We start from the raw sequence: 19,096 nt of genomic DNA, 5'->3' as shown, positions 1-19,096 counted from the left end.
GCAGTCATCTCACTAACTTACTGAAGAGTGAACGCACTTATTGTACATGTGCCAGAAGATGCTTGTATTGATGAAGGTGATGTATTTACTGTGTGGCCATAATAAGAATAATGTTTAAGATGCGACGATGAGTATCAGAAACAAGAAGTCTGATGAAGTTTAAACAAGTATAAGTGTATATCAGAACTCCAGCAAGAGAACTTATGAAAGGTGAACAGGTTGATGCACTTTAAGCTTTAAGAAATATATTTAAGTAACCCAAGTTAATTATATATATATATATCTTTAGATATGAACTGCTCCATCTTCCACTCGTCTCTCCAGCAGGAGGACCAGTTGATCTGAGCTAATACAAGCTGAGCCTGCAGGTCGGTCCCAGGCAAACAATTACCAATAACTACATTTGATTCTGTGGTGAAGCTCCATAAATATACTTCACACTGTGCAGCTGCTCCTCTTTCACCTTGCTGTCTTCCTCGGGCAGGTTTGTTCACACATCCAGTTTGATGGAGTCCTCTGAAGGACAACAAGAGAAAGAACTCAATGAAAACTTGAATGAAGCTGAGAAACATTAGCAGACAACATTCTGGAATATTTTAGAAATAGAAGATATATTTTATATATCAAACAGAAACACAATTGAAAGTAGTTTGTGTACGATGAGGGCATCTCATGTTAAGATCAGATGTTCATGTAATATCTGGATGAATGGAGGATATGCTGCAATACTCACATGTTGTGTGTTTCTCAGCTGTGATCCACTCGCCATCGATCCTGTAGGAACACAATCCCAAAAGTTACGTCTCAGGTTTAAATAACAGTTTGTTGTTAGAGTCAGCCCGCTTCAGAGTCCTGACACGAGCCGACTGATGGAACGCTTTACATGGCATCATATCTTCTGTGCAAACACTACAACTGACTGCAGACAGCTCTGAGCCTGCATTACAGGAAGTAACTCGTCTTTAGTCTGGATCCAAGAACCAAACACACTACCTGTCTCACTCTTCTGTGAAATCACAAGTTCCAAAGTTACAACTTGTAACATGTTGCTTGGCTTTGCATTGTCAGCTTGTGTTTTATTGTTAGTGGAAGAATGAAAGAAAAGAAACACCAGATGAAAGAACAGGAGAACCTGCAGGCAATGAGTGAAATCACTGATTAGTTCTGCTAAGCTAGGCTACAAGTGGAAGGTAGAACTGGGGGATTCCCCAACGTGAGTAACACATTAACCCCCCTGTTAGTACAATACTGCTGAACCAGCAGAGACTGAGTCGGACCCTGACTGACCTGAGAGTCTCCAGTCTGCAGTCTGGACTCTTCAGAAGGTCACACAGCAGCTTCACTGATGAATCCTGCAGCTTGGTGTCCCTCAGCTCCAGCTCTCTCAGGAGGGAGGGGTTGGACTTCAGAGCTGAGACCAGAGAAGCACAGCTGATCTCTGACAGACTGTAGCCCCCCAATCTGAATAAAGAAAACATGATGTAACTTTAGAAAACAATGTTGCTGCTTGAGTTAGTTCAAGGTGGAACATTGAATGTGTAAAGGTGTGTATTTTTGAAAAGCCTGAGATCAGACAGACGGTGTTACCACGGGAACAAGAGGAAGCTCCTCTGATAAATGTGTTTCATGTTCTTTACACAATTAGTGGAAAAGTGAAAGATTAAAGAATATTGTTGGAGAAAAACTGTCTTTAACCGATAGATTTCATAAAACTTAACAAAGTGGGGTTTGTTTATGAAACGGGAAGACTCTGAAGAATGTGTAGCAAAGGGAGTAAACCAGCTGAAGGGCCACAGGGGCCCATTGTGGATCTCATGCTTTCAACATGTGGCTCTGATCCTTTCAAACATCTACAAGAATGGTGATGAACGTGGTTTCAGGAGGTCGTTAAGTACGGCACAGATACAGATACTAGGCATGATCTCCAGTGTTATTTATACTATTTTAATTCTGTTATTTATATTATTTTAATTGACTTCACACTCATTTACATCAACACTGTGATTATTGTGCTGTAAATGCTCTGTCTCATCTTCTACTAAGTTTGATGTTTCTGCTGTGAAGCACTTTGGGCTGTAGTTCTTGTATGAAAGGTGCTCTACAAATAAAGCTTATTATTATTATTATTATTATTATTATTATTAAGGTTTAATAATCTGTTCAGAGCTGAAGAAGTTTAGAGGTCACTGTCAGCAATGATACAAATGTGTTGGTAATCAAAGCTCAAAGTCTCTGCAGCCTGTTTCTCTCTGTCATCAGATGTTTAACAACCTCCTTCATATCTCTCACACACCTCAGTACTGACATCTTCTTCACTGACTCATGGAGCACAATGTGAGTCTGTGGAAGCTCAACAACTGTCCCGTCAAACATTTACTTTCTCTACTTTACGTCATTCTCCACAATATTCAGACATTTGAAAAATAAAGAAGACAATAATAATAATTACAACGTCTTCACCTGTCTGCAAATTGTGCCAATTATATTTACTACACGAGCTACAGTCAGTGAACTGACCTCAGCGTCTCCAGTCTACAGTTTGGACTCTGCAGTCCAGCACACAGCGGCTTCACTGAATCCTTCAGTGGTGTTATACTCAGCTCTCTCAGGTGGGAGGGGTTGGACTTCAGAGCTGAGGCCACGACTTCACATTCAGTCTCTGAGATGTAACATCCATAAAGTCTGTCAGGACACATATATTACAAAATGTGTTATTATGAAAGAGGAAACATTCATTTATTTCATGCATTTGATGACAAAACATTTGCTGTTAGACATTTTAATATCTTTACTGAGTTTAATATATGCATTGTCCCCCCCCCCAGGATACTCGGGAGATGCCCACAGGATACTGAACCTCTATTAGAAAGATTGAGGCCTACATGAAAGGGGGAGAAGTTACAAATGGAATCCGGGGCGAGGACGGCAGCAAAGAGCACGATGGATTCATGAGCAGGTAATCTAAAGTGATTCTTACACACATCTGCAGTTTCCCAGTTATATTTAGATGTTCTTTAGTGTTGTTGGATTATAAACGGCGTAAGGAATTCTTTGTGTGTTGTAACTGCGTCTGAACTCCCCTGTCTCTGCTCTGGCATCTTCAGAACACGAGGCAGGACAAGCCGCTGTGACATCAGTGGTTCATCTGATCTCACTGTGTTTGACATGAAACAATAACTCTCATCACTTATCACCTGCAGACTTGTAATGTGTGTTTAATGTTGCAGATGAAGGGAGAGAGTAGTGCTGCAGTTACATTGAGGCTTCCATAATGTCCACAGTGTGTCAGTGTGATCTGATCCTAGGTCTGTCTCTGCTAGCTACCTTCTGCTGTCACTGACTGTTGACAAACGCAACAGAAAGGAAACAAATCATTGAAAGTATCAGAGATGTACAGAAATAAATGTTAATATAAAGACTCAGGTATTACCTGTGTGTCTGATGTAATGATGAAGAAACTGCTAGAATGTAACAACAACTTCTCTGCATTCACTCAGAACTGTAAAATGTGATGAAACCTCGAGCACCTCTAAAGTCTTTAGTTTGACAAGGTCTGCATGTCGCCTCCATCCCCCAAAGGAATGTAATGAGAGGAAGAAACTGTCAAGTGTAACAATTATTACAAATAAATAGAAATGTGTTCATGAACTTCACAGATAGAAGCTGAAAACACTTGTTTTGCTCTCACAGCGTTTGAAACAGCTCAAGAACATCTGAAACTAAATAATGAAGTAAAAAGTGGATATATTTATTCAATAAAATGAATTTTCTCGTGTATATTTGAAGAACTAAACTTCTAATCTACTCTGATTTATAAAGTTAATCACATCTGGACTTACACAGCCTTTCTGCAGTTCCTCACAGCTGGAATCAGTCTCCGTCGTCCCTCCTCTGACGTGTTGTACTTCTCCAGGTCCAACTCATCCAGAACCTCCTCTGACATCTGCAGCATGTGAGCCAGAGCTGAGCACTGGATCTCAGAGAGTTTCTTCTGTGATCTGTTCTCTGACTGCAGGAACTCTTGGATCTCCTAATGTACTGAGTGGTCCTTCATCTCTGTCAGACAGTGGAAGATGTTGATGCTTCTGTCAGCAGAGGTATCTTTACTGCTCATCTCCTTCAGGGTGTTGATGATTCTGTCAGCAGAGGTATCTTCACTCCTCATCTCCTTCAGGGTGTTGATGGCTCTCTGGATCATTTCTGGACTGTTGTCTGTCTGACCCAGCAGGCCTCCTAAGAGTCTCTGGTTGGACTCCAGAGAGAGGCCGTGGAGAAAGCGGACAAACAGGTCCAGGTGGCCATTCTTACTTGTGAGGGATTTCTTCATGGCTTCAGACAGGAAGACATCCAGGGATGAGTCATTCTCCCAGTCACTCCCCAGGAAGTCCTTCAGTACCTCTGTGTTCCTCTTGCTGTAACAGTGGAACAGGTAGACTGCAGCCAGAAACTCCTGAATGCTCAGATGAACAAAGCAGTAGACTGTTTTCTGGAAGATCACACTCTCTCTTTTGAAGATCTCTGTACAAACTCCTGAGTACACCAAGGCCTCCGTGGCATCAAGACCACACTGCTCCAGGTCTTCTTGGTAGAACATGATGTTTCCTTTCTCCAGATGTTCAAACGCCAGCCTCCCCAGCTTCAGAAGAAGTTTCCCGTCAGCCTTCGTCAGCTCCCGTGGACTCGTCTCATGGCCCTCATCATACTTCTGCTTCTTCCTCTTGGTCTGAACCAGCAGGAAGTGTGAGTACATGTCAGTGAGGGTCTGGGGCAGCTCTCCTCTCTGGTCTGTAGTCAACATGTGGTCCAGAACTGTAGCAGTGATCCAGCAGAAGACGGGGATCAGACACATGATGTGGAGGCTCCTGGATGTCTTGATGTGAGAGATGATTCTGCCGGACCGTTCTTCATCACTGAATCTCCTCCTGAAGTACTCCTCCTTCTGGACGTCAGTGAAGCCTCGTACTTCTGTTACCCTGTCCACACGTGCAGGAGGGATCTGATTGGTTGCTGCAGGTCGGGAAGTTATCCAGACGAGAGCCGAGGGAAGCAGATTCCCGCTGATGAGGTTTGTCAACAGCACGTTGACTGATGACTGCTGTGTGACATCAGACACAACCTCATTGTTGTGGAAATCCAGTGAAGGTCTGCTTTCATCCAGGCCGTCAAAGATGAACAAAACGCTACAGACAGCGAGCGTCTCTGCTGTGACCTTCTGTAAGGTTGGATGGAAAACATGGAGCAGCCTGAGAAGACTGTACTGCTCAGCTTTGATCAAGTTCAGCTCCCTGAAGGAAAGCGGAATCAGCAGACTGACATCTTGGTTTTCCAAACCCTCTGCCCAGTCCAGAGTGAACTTCTGCACTGAGAAGGTTTTTCCAACGCCAGCGACGCCGACCGTCAGAGCGACTCTGATGTGTACCTGTTGGTCAGGTGAGGCTTTAAAGATGTCGTGGCACTTGATTGGAGCGTCACGGAGGGTCTTTTTCTTGGAAGCTGTCTCAAGCTGCTTCACCTCATGTTGAGTATTAACCTCTTCACTCAGTCCCTCTGTGATGTAGAGCTCAGTGTAGATCCTGTTGAGGAGGGTTTTACTCACTGTTTCTTCACTTCCTTCAGTCACACGTTCACATCTCCTCTTCAGACTGATCCTATGTTCATCTAAAACCTCCTGCAGACCTCTATCTGCTGAAAGAGAAGACACATGTGAGATTAATAAATATATATAACAGATCATAATGTGCTGTACAAACAAATGAAGCAGGAAGAATCCTGTTTTCAGACATGAAGACAGCAGCAGACAGATGTACAGTCTTACTGTGTGCACAGCTGGTAGAGACTGGATCCTTCAGGACGTCCTGACACAAAGCACAGCTGGACCGCTGCTCCTCCACAGAAACAGGAGTTTTGCTCTTCTTTCTGTGGAGATGAACACGTTCTTTATAACACATCACAATAGTGCTGGCTGATGTTCACTGATTGGTACAACCTATGTCTCCAACATGATAACAGTTTAGTCCCAGTTGTCTACTGTGTTTCTTTACTGTACTCTACTGGGCTTATGTTATCATACAACAGTAGATTATAAGAGAACATAAAAACTGAATCCTCTTCAGGTCAGTTTACAGAAGAAACAGACTCTTACTTTGTGTCTGAGGGTCCAGGTTCATTACAGAAGGTTAGAGGTTGGGGCATAGACCAGTCACTCTTCACAGACAGACAGCTGGGGACTGCAGACACTGAGCCGTCCTCCTCCTCATCTGTTAAATCATTCATCTTCTCCAGTCTGAGAGTTACTGTACACACACACACACACACACACACACACACACACACACACACACAGTATAAAGTATTATTTATCTGAAGCAGAAGAATCTTCTCCTAAAGGAAACTTCATCCTTCAGTTCATCACAAACATCATCTGGAGATACATGTTTAACTGACAGGAAGAACTGAGAGCAGAACAATGTTTCCCTCTGAGATGTAGTGCAGTACAAGTATAAAGGACATTTACTCAAGTGCAGTACTTCAGTAAAAGTACTTATTGATATTCTGATTGTGGATCCATTATTTAATAACCAGATGATGATGGTGGTGTCTTTTGAACGCTGGAGATGATTGATGAGGCTAAATGCTTCAGGTAAAGTAGAGAATATATAACTCCTATCAAAGCAGAAGCTCAGGAATCATCAGCCTCACGTGACTGAACGGAAATGAGCAGAAATAAAAGTGTAAATGTAAAAAGTGTTCCTTGCTGACAGACAGACTCTCCGACTCTCTGGATTGAATTGTATCCGTGATCAAAGTAAACGGAGAAATAACTGAAAATAAATGTATTTCTACTAAATGATAAAGTAGTTTGTGCTTGTGTTGTTTATATTGTGATATAATTAACTAATAAATGTATTATCTTGTGTAATAACTGAAACACGTATTTACATAGATAATGTGAAGAAATGTTAGGTACTATATATATTAAATAAAGCTCAACTCACTCAGAACTGTCTCATCATATCAGGGATAATTGGGATATTGTGAATGCATAATATGAGCGCGCCCCCCTGGCAGAGTCGTTCGAATACCCCGTATGATGTGACGTGATGACGTCAGACGTCAAAGACCGGAAACGATAGAAAAACTGATGTAACCGAGAGGCGGGACGTTTTTCTGCGGAGCAGGGAGAGAGGCCGCAAAACAGGAACGTCTCTCAGCTGAGAATATGTTCCATGCTTGACTTATCATATTAATAAATATATCGATTTAACTACAAGTTTTCTGTATTGATTCGACATTCAAGCTCCGATTTCTTCAACTCTTTCCTCAACAATATCTACAGTTACATGTTTTAACGAGCTGGTAAATAAACAATAAAACACAAAGGTTTAGAGTGGAGCACTTGAGTTTCATGTGATCTGTGTTCCGGTACAAACTGCAGTATAAACTGTGTCTCTGGAGGGAAAAGGCAGAAACTTCTTCCTGCTCAGATGTCAACACACTCTGCGCATGTCTGCTATCAACCCGGAGTCACTGTCAGCACCGGACACCTTGTTTACAGGAGCACGGCTTTTATTTTGAAACTACTTCCGGGAGTTCCGCCCCGAAACGGACACAAAGTTAATTTGAACTTTTAGAAGGTAAAAAGCAAGAAGAAGAAGTTTAGTGTTGACTGGTTGGAGAAAGAACAAGCATTGATCCGGAGGGTGACGGGTTGTGAGGCTGCTCTCCATCTGGACTGTGCTGCTGTGTGACATGTAGCGATGATGCTCACAAACATTTCATCACATTGGACTCCAGGACTCTGCTTGTTAGAGACACACAGCAGGACACACTAAAGAATGAATGTGTAAAACCCCAGCAGAGCTGCTGTTAACACTCACCCTGTTCTGCTGCTGCGGCTCTGTCGACGAGAAAACGGCGTCTGTCAGTGACAGTTTGGGGAGGGGCCAGTGCACCTGTAACACTGAGCCTGGACCCACCTGTGCCCCGGGGCGGGACATTATTTTGATGGGCACACCATGCAGTCAATCACATGTCAGGACAGACTAGGATCATACCATTATGTGAAAGAAGGAAGGGGGGCAGACGCTCCAAAGACAGCGCGTGTAGTGGTACAGGCCAGATACACAGAGCGACAGAGAGACGGGGGATTTAAATGCAACAGGTCGGGAGAAAGTGAAGAAATGAGCGGAACACCCAAAAAGAAGCTCTGCACTAAGACAACACTGACAACATGTAATATGTCATTATAATGAGAAACACTTACATTCTTCTTCTTTAAACAGTTCACCATAAAGTTAGAAAGTTATTAGTTTCCAGTGTTTAAAAGTTATAGTTTAAGTCTAATATATTCTTTAACTTCACAAACATCAAGTGAAACTTCTATTATAATATATTATATTATAATATAATATATTATAATATAATTGTATCTAAGACTTCAGAGATGTGTTGGATATGTACAGTGTTGACAATTTGGCGACTTTCTCGTTAAATCTTATAAATCTTTTGGCGATTTTTATTGTCAAAAGCGACTCGTGACAAATGTAGTGAGGTTTTATTTTGAGAAGTGATGGCCTGTTTCAATGGAACAAATAACGTCTGCGTTACAGCTGCCGCCAGTGTTGGTCTGCGTTACAGCTGCCCCCAGTGTTGGTCTGCGTTACAGCTGCCCCCAGTGTTGGTCTGCGTTACAGCTGCCCCCAGTGTTGGTCTGCGTTACAGCCGCCCCCAGTGTTGGTCTGCGTTACAGCCGCCCCCAGTGTTGGTCTGCGTTACAGCCGCCGCCAGTGTTGGTCTGCGTTACAGCTGCCGCCAGTGTTGGTCTGTGTTACAGCTGCCCCCAGTGTTGGTTGTGTTACAGCTGCCCCCAGTGTTGGTGTGCGTTACAGCCGCCGCCAGTGTTGGTCTGCGTTACAGCTGCCCCCAGTGTTGGTCTGCGTTACAGCTGCCGCCAGTGTTGGTCTGCGTTACAGCTGCCGCCAGTGTTGGTCTGTGTTACAGCTGCCCCCAGTGTTGGTGTGTGTTACAGCCGCCGCCAGTGTTGGTCTGCGTTACAGCTGCCGCCAGTGTTGGTCTGCGTTACAGCTGCCCCCAGTGTTGGTCTGCGTTACAGCCGCCCCCAGTGTTGGTCTGCGTTACAGCTGCCCCAGTGTTGGTCTGCGTTACAGCTGCCGCCAGTGTTGGTCTGCGTTACAGCTGCCGCCAGTGTTGGTCTGCGTTACAGCTGCCGCCAGTGTTGGTCTGCGTTACAGCTGCCCCCAGTGTTGGTCTGCGTTACAGTTGCCCCCAGTGTTGGTCTGCGTTACAGTTGCCCCCAGTGTTGGTCTGCGTTACAGCTGCCCCCAGTGTTGGTCTGCGTTACAGCCGTATGATCCTGTATGATCAGCGACCATCTATTGGACGTCCACACTGGGGAGGGAGCTGTGTGTACAGCAGTAAGTATACAGACTGTACGTCATCTGTACATGTTGTAGTACCAGTAGACCTGCACATGACGTGTTAAACATACAATCACCACATGCATGTACATAATTCATATATTTGTTTAATTTGATATCATTGCTCTCTCAATCACTTCAACCACATCTTTTATTATGAATGTTATTAGATATGTTCTTTACGCAGACATGTATAAACATGCAATACAGGTTCAAGCTGGTTTGAAAGATTTATTAGTAAAGTTGTGTTTTGTACATTTCAGACATGTCAGAAAGAAAGTGCTGTGCAGACGGATCCCCCTCCACGGACACACCACAAGTCCATGCAGGCGACCACGTGTCAGGTCAGCTGGACTGCAAGTTCCAATCCAGGTTGGTTGTTCCAAAGGTCAGCATCATAATATATTAAAATATATATATACACACACATACATACTATATATAATGCTTGATTATAAAACATATTTTTTGCAGAGTGTGTTACTGAACTCTTAGCACAAAAAAAACGTAGCACAGATCTTTTGAATGGCACATGATGGCATTCTGTGGTTCTTACCAAGTATTCCCCGGCAGACTCTCACCGGCGGTATGCCACATAGTGATACATTCTGTAACATACCAGATAATACATGTCAATGGTAATCACTTCCACCTTATTTATCTGTGTATTCTGTGACTGTGCCAGAGGGACCATTCGACTCCCCATAAATACATCACAGTTTCTGAGCTCTACACATTACACAAGTAACTTCCTCATTACGTGGCTCATCACCTGCTCGTTGTCTGTCCCTCTTCACATACCTGTGGTAGGCTGTCTGCAACACCCAAACATCCAGACACTTTGATTTGAATCCTGGGTGACCTGTTCTGCAGGTTGTGTTTGCACCATGTCCCTCATATTCATTGAGTTCCTCCATGACATCCTTTTCTTGGCAGCAGCTCTTCAATTGTTTCCATAATTTTACAGTTTTCACATGTACACCTAAATGTACAAAAGAAGAGTGGTGAGGACATGTACACAATATGCAATATCCAGAGGAAAGGCCAATATTAACGTCATCTTCATGTCATACTATGATTATGCCTGTGTTTGACGACAGGCTCGTAAGCAGCTCAAAGCTTTACTCTGTGAGATAATATCTCTCTGGGGCATTCCAACGAAGGTTTACCATGCCGTTTCTCAACTAAGTTCATACCTAGATTGTTGTTTGCAGTACCTTCCCACATTGGTGTGGATCATCAAAGACAACTAGCACCGTCCACAGACACTTGTGAACATAACATGCTAACCTACTGCAGTAACCTTTCCTCCACTCTCTCTGACATAAGGAAACAGGTGACATCAGTTCATCATCACCTGCATCTACACCACTCCACTCATTTCAACCAGTCCAAACGGTGGCAAGGTTCCGTTCCAGATCCTCCTCTCCACCCACACAGCAGTGAAGGTGGCAGAGAGGGCATCCCCTCGTTCAGCATCTTCTGGCAAGTCCACCACTCTCAAATTAGATAACCTGGATCTTGCCTCCAAGTCTTCAACTTTATCCTGTAGCTTCGTGTTTTTAGCTTCACGCGTGTTCACTTTATCTTGCAGGGAGCTCACGTCGTCCTCGGTAGATGAGATTCTTACTTCAGCCTCTAACATTCGTTCTGAGCATCCCCGTATCTCCTTCCTCATCCCCTCTATTGCTGTTAGCATGCCATCAAGTCTTGTGGGAAAGTCCGACTTTAGAGAGCCTCTGGCGATCAGGATTTCCTCCGAGCCTGCTTCCCACCGCCCGGCCTCGCCCGTCTCAACAGAGGTCATGGCTGGCGCAATGCTAGCGCTAGCATAACTTTCTTTAGCTTCCACGTGTAGCTTGGATGCTGTTTTATCTTAGACTGAAGTGCTTTTGGTCGTCCTTTAGCTGATTTCCCTGCTGCAGCCGGCATTTAACCGTCTTTTCCGAATAGAAACGATGGGTTGACATAAAACGTGGGTAAAATTAGGATTTAAGACAGAAATTGTCGGAGCACTGATAGTTGCGTCTTCCTAGTGAGCCGCCATAACCTGAAGTCTCTTATTCCACCTTTTTATTTATTGATTTCAGGGACTTTTGTTTTCCTAATGCCACATTTCATTTCCATCTTATATTAAAAATAATAACTAGCCATAAAAATACACCAAGAGACGTTGATGTTGAGCATTTAAAATGTATTTATATTTCCATAACTTATCATCTACGAACACATGGTGGCAGTAGTTCACATAAATCTGTCCACCGACCGCCGGAGAAAAAGGTGACGAAGAAGAAGAAGAAGATGAGGAGGAGGAGGAGGAGGAGGAGGACCGCGCTGGACTTGAAATCCTCCCCCGACCCGAGAGGCTGTCAGCGGGCGTGTCTGACTGTTTCCACGCGTTGGTTAACGGATTGTATTAAAACAGCTAAAACAAATGGTGCACAAGTGTTGCGTGGACACGTGCTGCGTCGCCAAACGTAAGAACCTCGGGGGTCACTCAGCTGGTGAGCGCGTGAAGGCGAGACACTTTCGTGCACTAGTACATTTGAAGAGATTGGGATATTATGCATCCATAACATATCTTCTTTAAAGATAAACCTTTATTAATCCCCAGAGGGATATGCAGGTGTCATGGCAGCAACAGGAGAGGACAGGTAACAGTACAAACCACACCAGGATGAAAGTAATTATATATTTCATTAAGGGTACAAACCACACAATAATACCAAAAGTATAAATACAAATAAGGATAAAGTAAAACACTAATTAATGTAAAAACTGAAAAAGCAACAAGCTTAATATGAGATCACAGCTGTGTACGAGGGTTTTTAGATTTATTTAGATTCATTATTTATCTGAACAGCTGCAACGATGAGTCAACAGAACAATAACTGGCAACTATTTTGCTCATTAATCAGTAATTTTTTATGCACAAATGTCTCAAATATGGAGATGTCTTGCTTCTCTCTGTTTTATATCATATTAAAGTGAATATCTTTGGGTCTCGGACTGACAAACAAACACATCTGGCATCTGGACCAAACAATAAATCGGTTTAATGCTCATTAATCAATAAAGAAAATAACCGTGAGTTGCAGCCCATGAGGTGCACAAAGTTATTTACCACTGACAGTCGTTCCTTTGCCACTCTTCTCTTCACATATCGGGAACATGTCACTGAAATTTGTCCAATTCTCTATGAAGTTTCCACCTTTTGACCGCAGACTCGTTTCTCTCCTCGCCTGCGGTTCATGCCAACAGTTTAAACAGCCATGTGGCTAAATCTGCTCCAAGCTGCTGCGAGTGGGGAAGTGGCCAAAAACATGAGGACGATGAGACGACTCTGCTCAAACTTTCTTTGTGTTTCTCTCTGCAGGGAAAGCCCCCGTCAAAAAAAGCCACAGTGCTCAACAAGGTGAACAAAGCTCCTCCAGCCCCAATAGTACTGGATGGTGAGAACACACACACACACACACACACACACACACACACACACACACACACACACACACACACACACACACACACAGGGAATCTAATTACTTAATTGCAGAACAAAAACAGATGTGAAGCTTAATGGAAGCATTTGAGACACAATCTGAAGTCAGGTGTGAACTCTTCATTTGTCTCACAGCTTGAATTGGTGCTTGTTGCTTGTTTGGGAGCATCAGCAGCTGCATACAGTACATGTGCACGAACGTCTCTCTCTAAACCTTTTGATTGAATGTGAATGACGCCTCTGTTCTTCCCGTTGTGTAGCATCGGCTGCAGGTTTTGAATGGGGCGCCTACTTGGAGAAGGAAAGCGCTCTGGCTGCATCGGTGTCCTGCTTCAGACATGTGAGTCCCAATAATCATTAGAAACTATGTTTTCTCTCAGATTATAAAATGTCTAAAGGAAAAACACTTGCACGCACGTATTAACACCTAATCCAACATGGAGTATAAAAAAGAATGAATACTTTGCAAAGTGAGCGTTGTCTATAATAAGTGTGCACCTCACCCTGGTGACCTCCCTCCTGCAGGCGCCCCTGTGTGCCCAGTGGGACGACATCTTAATGGGGATGAAAGTGGAGGTCCTGAACACAAACGCAGTCCTGCCCAGTAAAGTCTACTGGATCGCAAGTGTCATCCAGATTGCAGGTGTGTCTCTGTGTTTTCTGATCATGAATATACATCTTTTGCAGGAGCATCAACAGTAACGCAGCTCTTCCCTCCTCTCGTCTGCAGGATACAAAGCTCTGTTGAGGTACGAAGGCTTTGAACACGACAGCAGCCGAGATTTTTGGTGCAGCCTCGTCTCGGGGGAGCTGAACCCGATTGGATGTTGCGCCATGACGAGCAAGCTGCTGGTGCCACCGCAAGGTGAGGATTCACCCTCGAACCACATTGGTTCAGTGTTACCTGGAGACGTGTTATTGAACTCTCTGAAGTCCACAACCAGCCGGCGGGTTTAAAAAAGCCAGTTTTCTTTTAAGAATCGCTTAAATTAAACCGTTTATCAAAGCCAGAAACTGCAAAAACAGAAATTATCGGCGGGTTTCAAATTTCCGACGGTCCTTGAACGAGTCACGTGCGACGAAGACGTGTGTCGGTAAAAATAACAAAATCTAAGATTAAAAAGTGACATTTCACCGAAATCACTTTATTCTAAATGTCTCAATTAGAATGTTGCCAAAAATCAAATGTTTGAATTTAATATATCCTGTAAAAAACATGAAACTCTGAGCTCCTCAGCGCAGCTGGGAAACATCAACGACTGGAGACCAACAGACACGACACAGAAACTCTGTTGCTTTGTGGCATTATAACTGTTTTACTGAACAAAACACAGTTCTGAGTTCTCCATACTTCTAGCCATGATTGTACCGTTTCCATAGAAGTGCAGGATTTACGTGTTGCAGTGAAAACAAAGCCCCAGCTGGTGAAATGTGTCAAGAAGCATTTGCTTGAACGCTGCTCGCCTGCATGAAGCACAGAGGACGTTAACATGTCATCAGGATTAATACCGCCGATAACGAAGACTTTAAATATGTCATGCTTTGCTATGTCAACAATGTTGTGACTTGAGAAATGATGTGTCCATAGATGTGAAGCAGAACATCCCAGATTGGAAAGAATACCTGATGAAAAAGCTGGTGGGGGCCAACACCCTCCCTGTTGACTTCTACCTGAAGGTAAAACTGACGCTCTGCTTTGCACATGTGAAGAGAACTATTTAGTTTCACTGAATGACTTCATCTCTTGCCTTCCTCCTTCTCCCCAGTTGGCGGAGAGCATGCGGACCTCGTTCAGAATCGGCATGCGCGTGGAGGTCGTGGACCCCAAACACGTGAGTCAGACCCGCATGGCCGCCATCGACTCGATCGTCGGTGGCCGCCTGCGGCTGGTGTACGAAGACCAAAGCGACGCCGCCGTCAACACCATCTCTGATTTCTGGTGCCACATGTGGAGTCCCCTCCTGCACCAGATCGGCTGGTCCACCAAAGTGGGTCACGCCATCAAAGCACCTGGTAGGTGTTGCGTTTAGTTTTCCCCAAACGTAGGAGTAATGGCGTGCAACAGAGACGGAGACAGAAGAAACGACACGAGAACATGGTTGTATTGTGTAAGACCTCTAGACGCACACATGTCACGCTTGTTGTGAACTAAAGATATTTCTTTTTTAAATGATAGCAAACAGTGGAGGGACCGCTGCCAAGGTCTGGAGGGGGAACTATGACAGTTCGTTCCTGCTCTTTAAAAAGGTAAGGAAGTATTCTTTATTCGTACTGTCTCTTTAAGCCCCCATCCCGACAAAGCCCAGTCTGCTGTGATTGGTCCGTGTTTGTCGGGTCGTTCACTTCTGCGCTCTCGTTGTTGTTTCTGTGTGTATTTCCCCGTCGATGGAGTTTGATACTTCCACAGTATTTGTGCATTTTCAGCCATGTCTGTGACAGCATTCTGCACTCACTATGTGAAGTCTCTTAACGACGACTGATCTGCAGCCCAGGTTCGTTTACATGGAGGGGGGTTTCTTTGAGGAAGGAATGAAGCTGGAGGCCATCGACCCTCTTAACCTCGGGAGCATCTGTGTGGCCGCGGTACACAAGGTAAGACCGCTGTCATTGGGTGTGTGTGTGTGTGTGTGTGTGTGTGTGTGTGTGTGTGTGTGTGTGTGATCTGATAAATGAGCTGGTTATTATATTACCGTTCTTTAACCCTTGTGCTTTCATTCTCAGAATTGTTTACATAATGCCTCTGTGGTCTTTTATTTAAAGAAGAAAAGAAAAGCACCACAATTTTCTTTTTTTACAGTCTGATGAAGTTCTTATTTTTTGTCAGATTTAAACAAATTATATATATATTTTAAAAAGAAAGAAACTCCCATTTATTACCTTAAAGGACAAGAATGTCCCCTTCATAAAACTGCTATAAAATACTACAATTCGACTATATTAATATTATTAATTAATATGAATAATATGAATAAATAATATTAATAATTAATATTATTTAATATTAATATTAATTAATATATTAATTAGTATTAATTAATATTAATAGTATTAATTAAAATTATTAATTAATTTTTATATTATTAATTAATATTATTATTAGAATAAGTCATATTTGTATCAGTCCTGATCATAACTACTAAATATTAATTAATTTTCCAGTCTGTTAACATAATGCAACTGTTATGGGTTAAAGAACAGTCAAATGTAATTATTTTCTTTATACTTAATGCTAAAGTGGATTTATTTTCTCAGTCTGGGTTATGTTAATAATGAACAACATTGATTTTGATGCTTTTTAATTTTTTGTGCAAGAAAAAAATCATGTTTTCAGGACAAACATGAGAAAATGTCTCAATCTGGAGGAAAATAGTCAAAACTACAATTTTGAAGCCAGAGCTCCAGATGTGAAGCCTGATATAAAAGAATACATGATTTTATGTTGCACAGGTTATTGTTGACTTATTAGAGGAGCTGAGGTTGAACTGAACGTCTGCCATATGCATTAAATAAAAGGGTTAATCCTACAGCGAGTGTTTCTCTAACTTCCCTCCTCCTCTCCTCCCAGGTGCTGTTAGATGGATACCTGATGGTGGGAATCGATGGCGCCGTATCCAACAACGGCTCCGACTGGTTCTGTTACCACGCCTCGTCCCATGCCATCCTTCCCGTGGACTTCTGTAAGAAGAACAACATCGCTCTCACCGTACCTCAAGGTAGATATACACAACAATGATTCAGAGGCAGGAGACAGTGGTTCAGTGCTGACGATACTTAATGTTTGTGTCTCTGCAGGTTACGACTCTCAAACCTTCACCTGGGACAAATACCTGAAGGACACCGAAGCTAAAGCTGCACCGACACGCCTGTTAAACACCGTAAGACAGGAAGTCCAAACCCAGAGTGGCGTCTCTGAGCAACATAATGTGATCAAGACCGTTCATATATCAAGCAGACGAACCCGCTTTGTCTTTCTCTTCAGGACTTCTCGGGTCACGGCTTCTCCCCCAACGTGAAGCTGGAGGCGGTGGACTTGATGGAGCCGGGCCTGGTGTGCGTGGCCACCGTGAAGCGCTGCGTGGGCCGCCTGCTGCTCATCCACTTCGACGGCTGGGAGGATGATTTTGACCAGTGGATCGACCACCAGTCCCCGGACATCTACCCCGCCGGCTGGTGCGACCTCATGGGCTACCAGCTGCAGCCGCCTCCAGGACTCGGTAAACGCCTGATTTAGCAGCGTCCATCCCCTCGTGTGTTGAGAGCTCATATTAAAGGAATACTTCACCCCCAGAAGGATCATTTCTTGTTTTTCTCACACGCCTCCACGGGGAGCGTCTTGATGACTTGAAGTAACTGGTAAACTATATCCAAACGTCCGTCGACAAACTCGCACACAACTCGTGCAGTATAATCCAAGTCTCATTTATCAAGTCGTGTACTTCACACACTATTTAAAACTCTGAAGCTCCAACGGACGAGTGGCGTGCCGGCACAAGGTGAGCCAATGAAATACAAATGATCATTTTGGGGAGAAGCATTCCTTTAAGCCATCATCTAAACCGGTTGAATCTGATTTAAGTCTTTACAAGAGGCATTTAAACTCTGATTCAACTGCATTTTAGATAATTGGAGGAATTAAAGACCAAATGAGGCAGAAAAGTGTCACGTTTGTCTCTTTCACGTCCCAGACGGAGGTTTAACTGGGGATTAAAGCTGTTTGTGTCGATGTGTCTGACTCGTGTTTCGTTCTGTTTCCAGTCAATTTAATGGAAAACCAGACGGGACAGAGCAAGAAATACAAAACCCTTGCGCATCGGAAAAGAAGTATGTTTTGTTTGCTCTCATATTTAGTGTTTTCCTGCATCTGATGGTTGTATAACTGTTCTTCCACCTCCTCGTTGTGTTTTCTGTAGAAAAGAAGCCTGGAAAGAAGAGGCTCTCTCAGGATCAAGCTGAAGAAGATGCTGGTCAGCAGGCGGAGGTCACTGACGCTCCTTCAGGGCCGGAGGACCTCAGCCTTCCTCCAAGAGTGCCTCTCATCCAGCCCAAACCTGAGCCCGAGGAGCAGGAGAGTAAGTGGACACACTTCTCATTTTCGTGAGATCATTTTGCCAATTTGCTGACGTATGTCTGTCTGTAGTCTTTGCAGTGCAGGTGAAAGTGGAGGAGGTGGAGATGGAGATGGAGACGCCCACTGATCCTCCACCAGTCCCTCTGGGTGTCTTTACACGGGAGGAGGGCGGAGAGAAGAGTAAGTCCGGACTACAACAGGCACCACAGCTTGGAAAGAGCAGCTCATGCAAAGACGGAGCGGAGTGAAACTACAGCAGGAAGAAGTGAAGAGTGTGAGGAGGGAGCCACTGAGGAGACGGTGCCGTGCCCGAGGTTTCAGAGAGCAGGACACGAGAGGAGAGGCTGCAGGGATGGAGGCGTCTAAAGACTGAAGAGGAAAAGGTGGATGAACAGAGAGACAATGGATTTTGTTTAAATGTGCGCTATATTTAGAACATTTCCCTGCGTCACCCTAAAGCAGTCATCTTTGCTCTCTTCAAAACCACCAGACTCCATTGACAAAAACACTCATTTTAGCTCACAGAGCTAGTTAGTGCTGCTGGTTAGTTTGTGTTATTGTCACTTTAAAACCCAAAGGTCACACAAACTAACGAGAGCAGGAATGGCGGACTCCGCCGCTACCAATAACTTCTACTATATGTAAATATGATAAAGTAGAAACTACTCAGCGGTGAGTAGGAGCTGCTGTAACACAGCCTGTGTTTGTGAATATGTTTTATTATTTAACTCGGGTGAGCAGAGACGGTTTCCTGTCGAATGTTATAATGTTTTCATCTTCTGTGAATTGTGATTTACTGTTTCATGCTTTTCAACATTAAATAATTAACGTACTGTGTGTGTAATGATCAGTGTTTGAAATATTTACTGGATAAAAACACAATGTCTGTTAGATGCAAAGAAGAAAAATGATGCATTGTTCAAAGATACACTTTACTGCAGAGTAAAGATAAAGGACATCTTAATTCTGTGTAAGATGCACATACGCAATGTTGGAAAGCATCGCTGCTCGTAAAATCAAGACTCTTTATTTTAGTCTGATTTCCTGCAAAGGTACAAATATAAGAGAAATAAAGACAAAATCATAAACAAT

The 19,096-nt window shown here is 43.6% G+C and overlaps 3 protein-coding genes across 3 annotated transcripts; 1 reads left to right on the top strand and 2 right to left on the bottom strand.

The window, feature by feature from the left end:
- Positions 1–2,333: 2,333 nt before the first annotated feature.
- LOC115004566 (ribonuclease inhibitor-like) lies at positions 2,334–4,035 on the bottom strand. The gene is made up of 2 exons (XM_029426229.1): positions 3,840–4,035; positions 2,334–2,682 (listed from the first exon to the last, which is right to left on the bottom strand). Exons 1-2 carry the CDS (start codon positions 3,950–3,952, stop codon positions 2,505–2,507), a joined length of 291 nt encoding a protein of 96 aa, XP_029282089.1. The 5' UTR covers positions 3,953–4,035; the 3' UTR covers positions 2,334–2,504.
- Positions 4,031–6,192, bottom strand: LOC115004570 (protein NLRC3-like). Its single transcript, XM_029426231.1, has 3 exons — positions 6,143–6,192; positions 5,816–5,916; positions 4,031–5,685 (listed from the first exon to the last, which is right to left on the bottom strand). The coding sequence occupies exons 1-3, from the start codon at positions 6,190–6,192 to the stop codon at positions 4,031–4,033; spliced, it is 1,806 nt and encodes a 601-aa protein (XP_029282091.1).
- Positions 6,193–11,667: 5,475 nt separating this feature from the next.
- LOC115004569 (lethal(3)malignant brain tumor-like protein 2) lies at positions 11,668–18,837 on the top strand. Its single transcript, XM_029426230.1, is given in 17 exon segments — positions 11,668–11,717; positions 11,920–11,941; positions 12,814–12,889; positions 13,197–13,276; positions 13,462–13,579; positions 13,667–13,801; positions 14,525–14,613; positions 14,703–14,949; positions 15,113–15,183; positions 15,424–15,528; positions 16,502–16,649; positions 16,729–16,811; positions 16,916–17,150; positions 17,692–17,757; positions 17,847–18,005; positions 18,074–18,201; positions 18,203–18,837. Coding segments are annotated over 17 exon segments (1,980 nt in total). The 3' UTR covers positions 18,371–18,837.
- Positions 18,838–19,096: the final 259 nt, after the last annotated feature.

Source organism: Cottoperca gobio, unplaced genomic scaffold, assembly GCF_900634415.1.
Source record: "Cottoperca gobio unplaced genomic scaffold, fCotGob3.1 fCotGob3_137arrow_ctg1, whole genome shotgun sequence".
Lineage (NCBI taxonomy): Eukaryota > Metazoa > Chordata > Actinopteri > Perciformes > Bovichtidae > Cottoperca > Cottoperca gobio.
The sequence above is the reverse complement of the archived record's forward strand: the minus strand, read 5'-3'. Positions and strand labels throughout refer to the sequence as shown.

Coding starts and splice junctions, on each gene's coding strand:
- LOC115004566 (XM_029426229.1), bottom strand. CDS start 3,952: ATGCTGCAGATGTCAGAGGAGGTTCTGGATGAGTTGGACCTGGAGAAG. Junction 2,683..3,839: donor AGGAACTGCAGAAAGGCTGT/GTAAGTCCAGAT, acceptor GTGTCCTGACAG/ACTTTATGGATGTTACATCT.
- LOC115004570 (XM_029426231.1), bottom strand. CDS start 6,192: ATGCCCCAACCTCTAACCTTCTGTAATGAACCTGGACCCTCAGACACA. Junction 5,917..6,142: donor CCTGGACCCTCAGACACAAA/GTAAGAGTCTGT, acceptor TCATCTCCACAG/AAAGAAGAGCAAAACTCCTG. Junction 5,686..5,815: donor CTCTACCAGCTGTGCACACA/GTAAGACTGTAC, acceptor CTTCTCTTTCAG/CAGATAGAGGTCTGCAGGAG.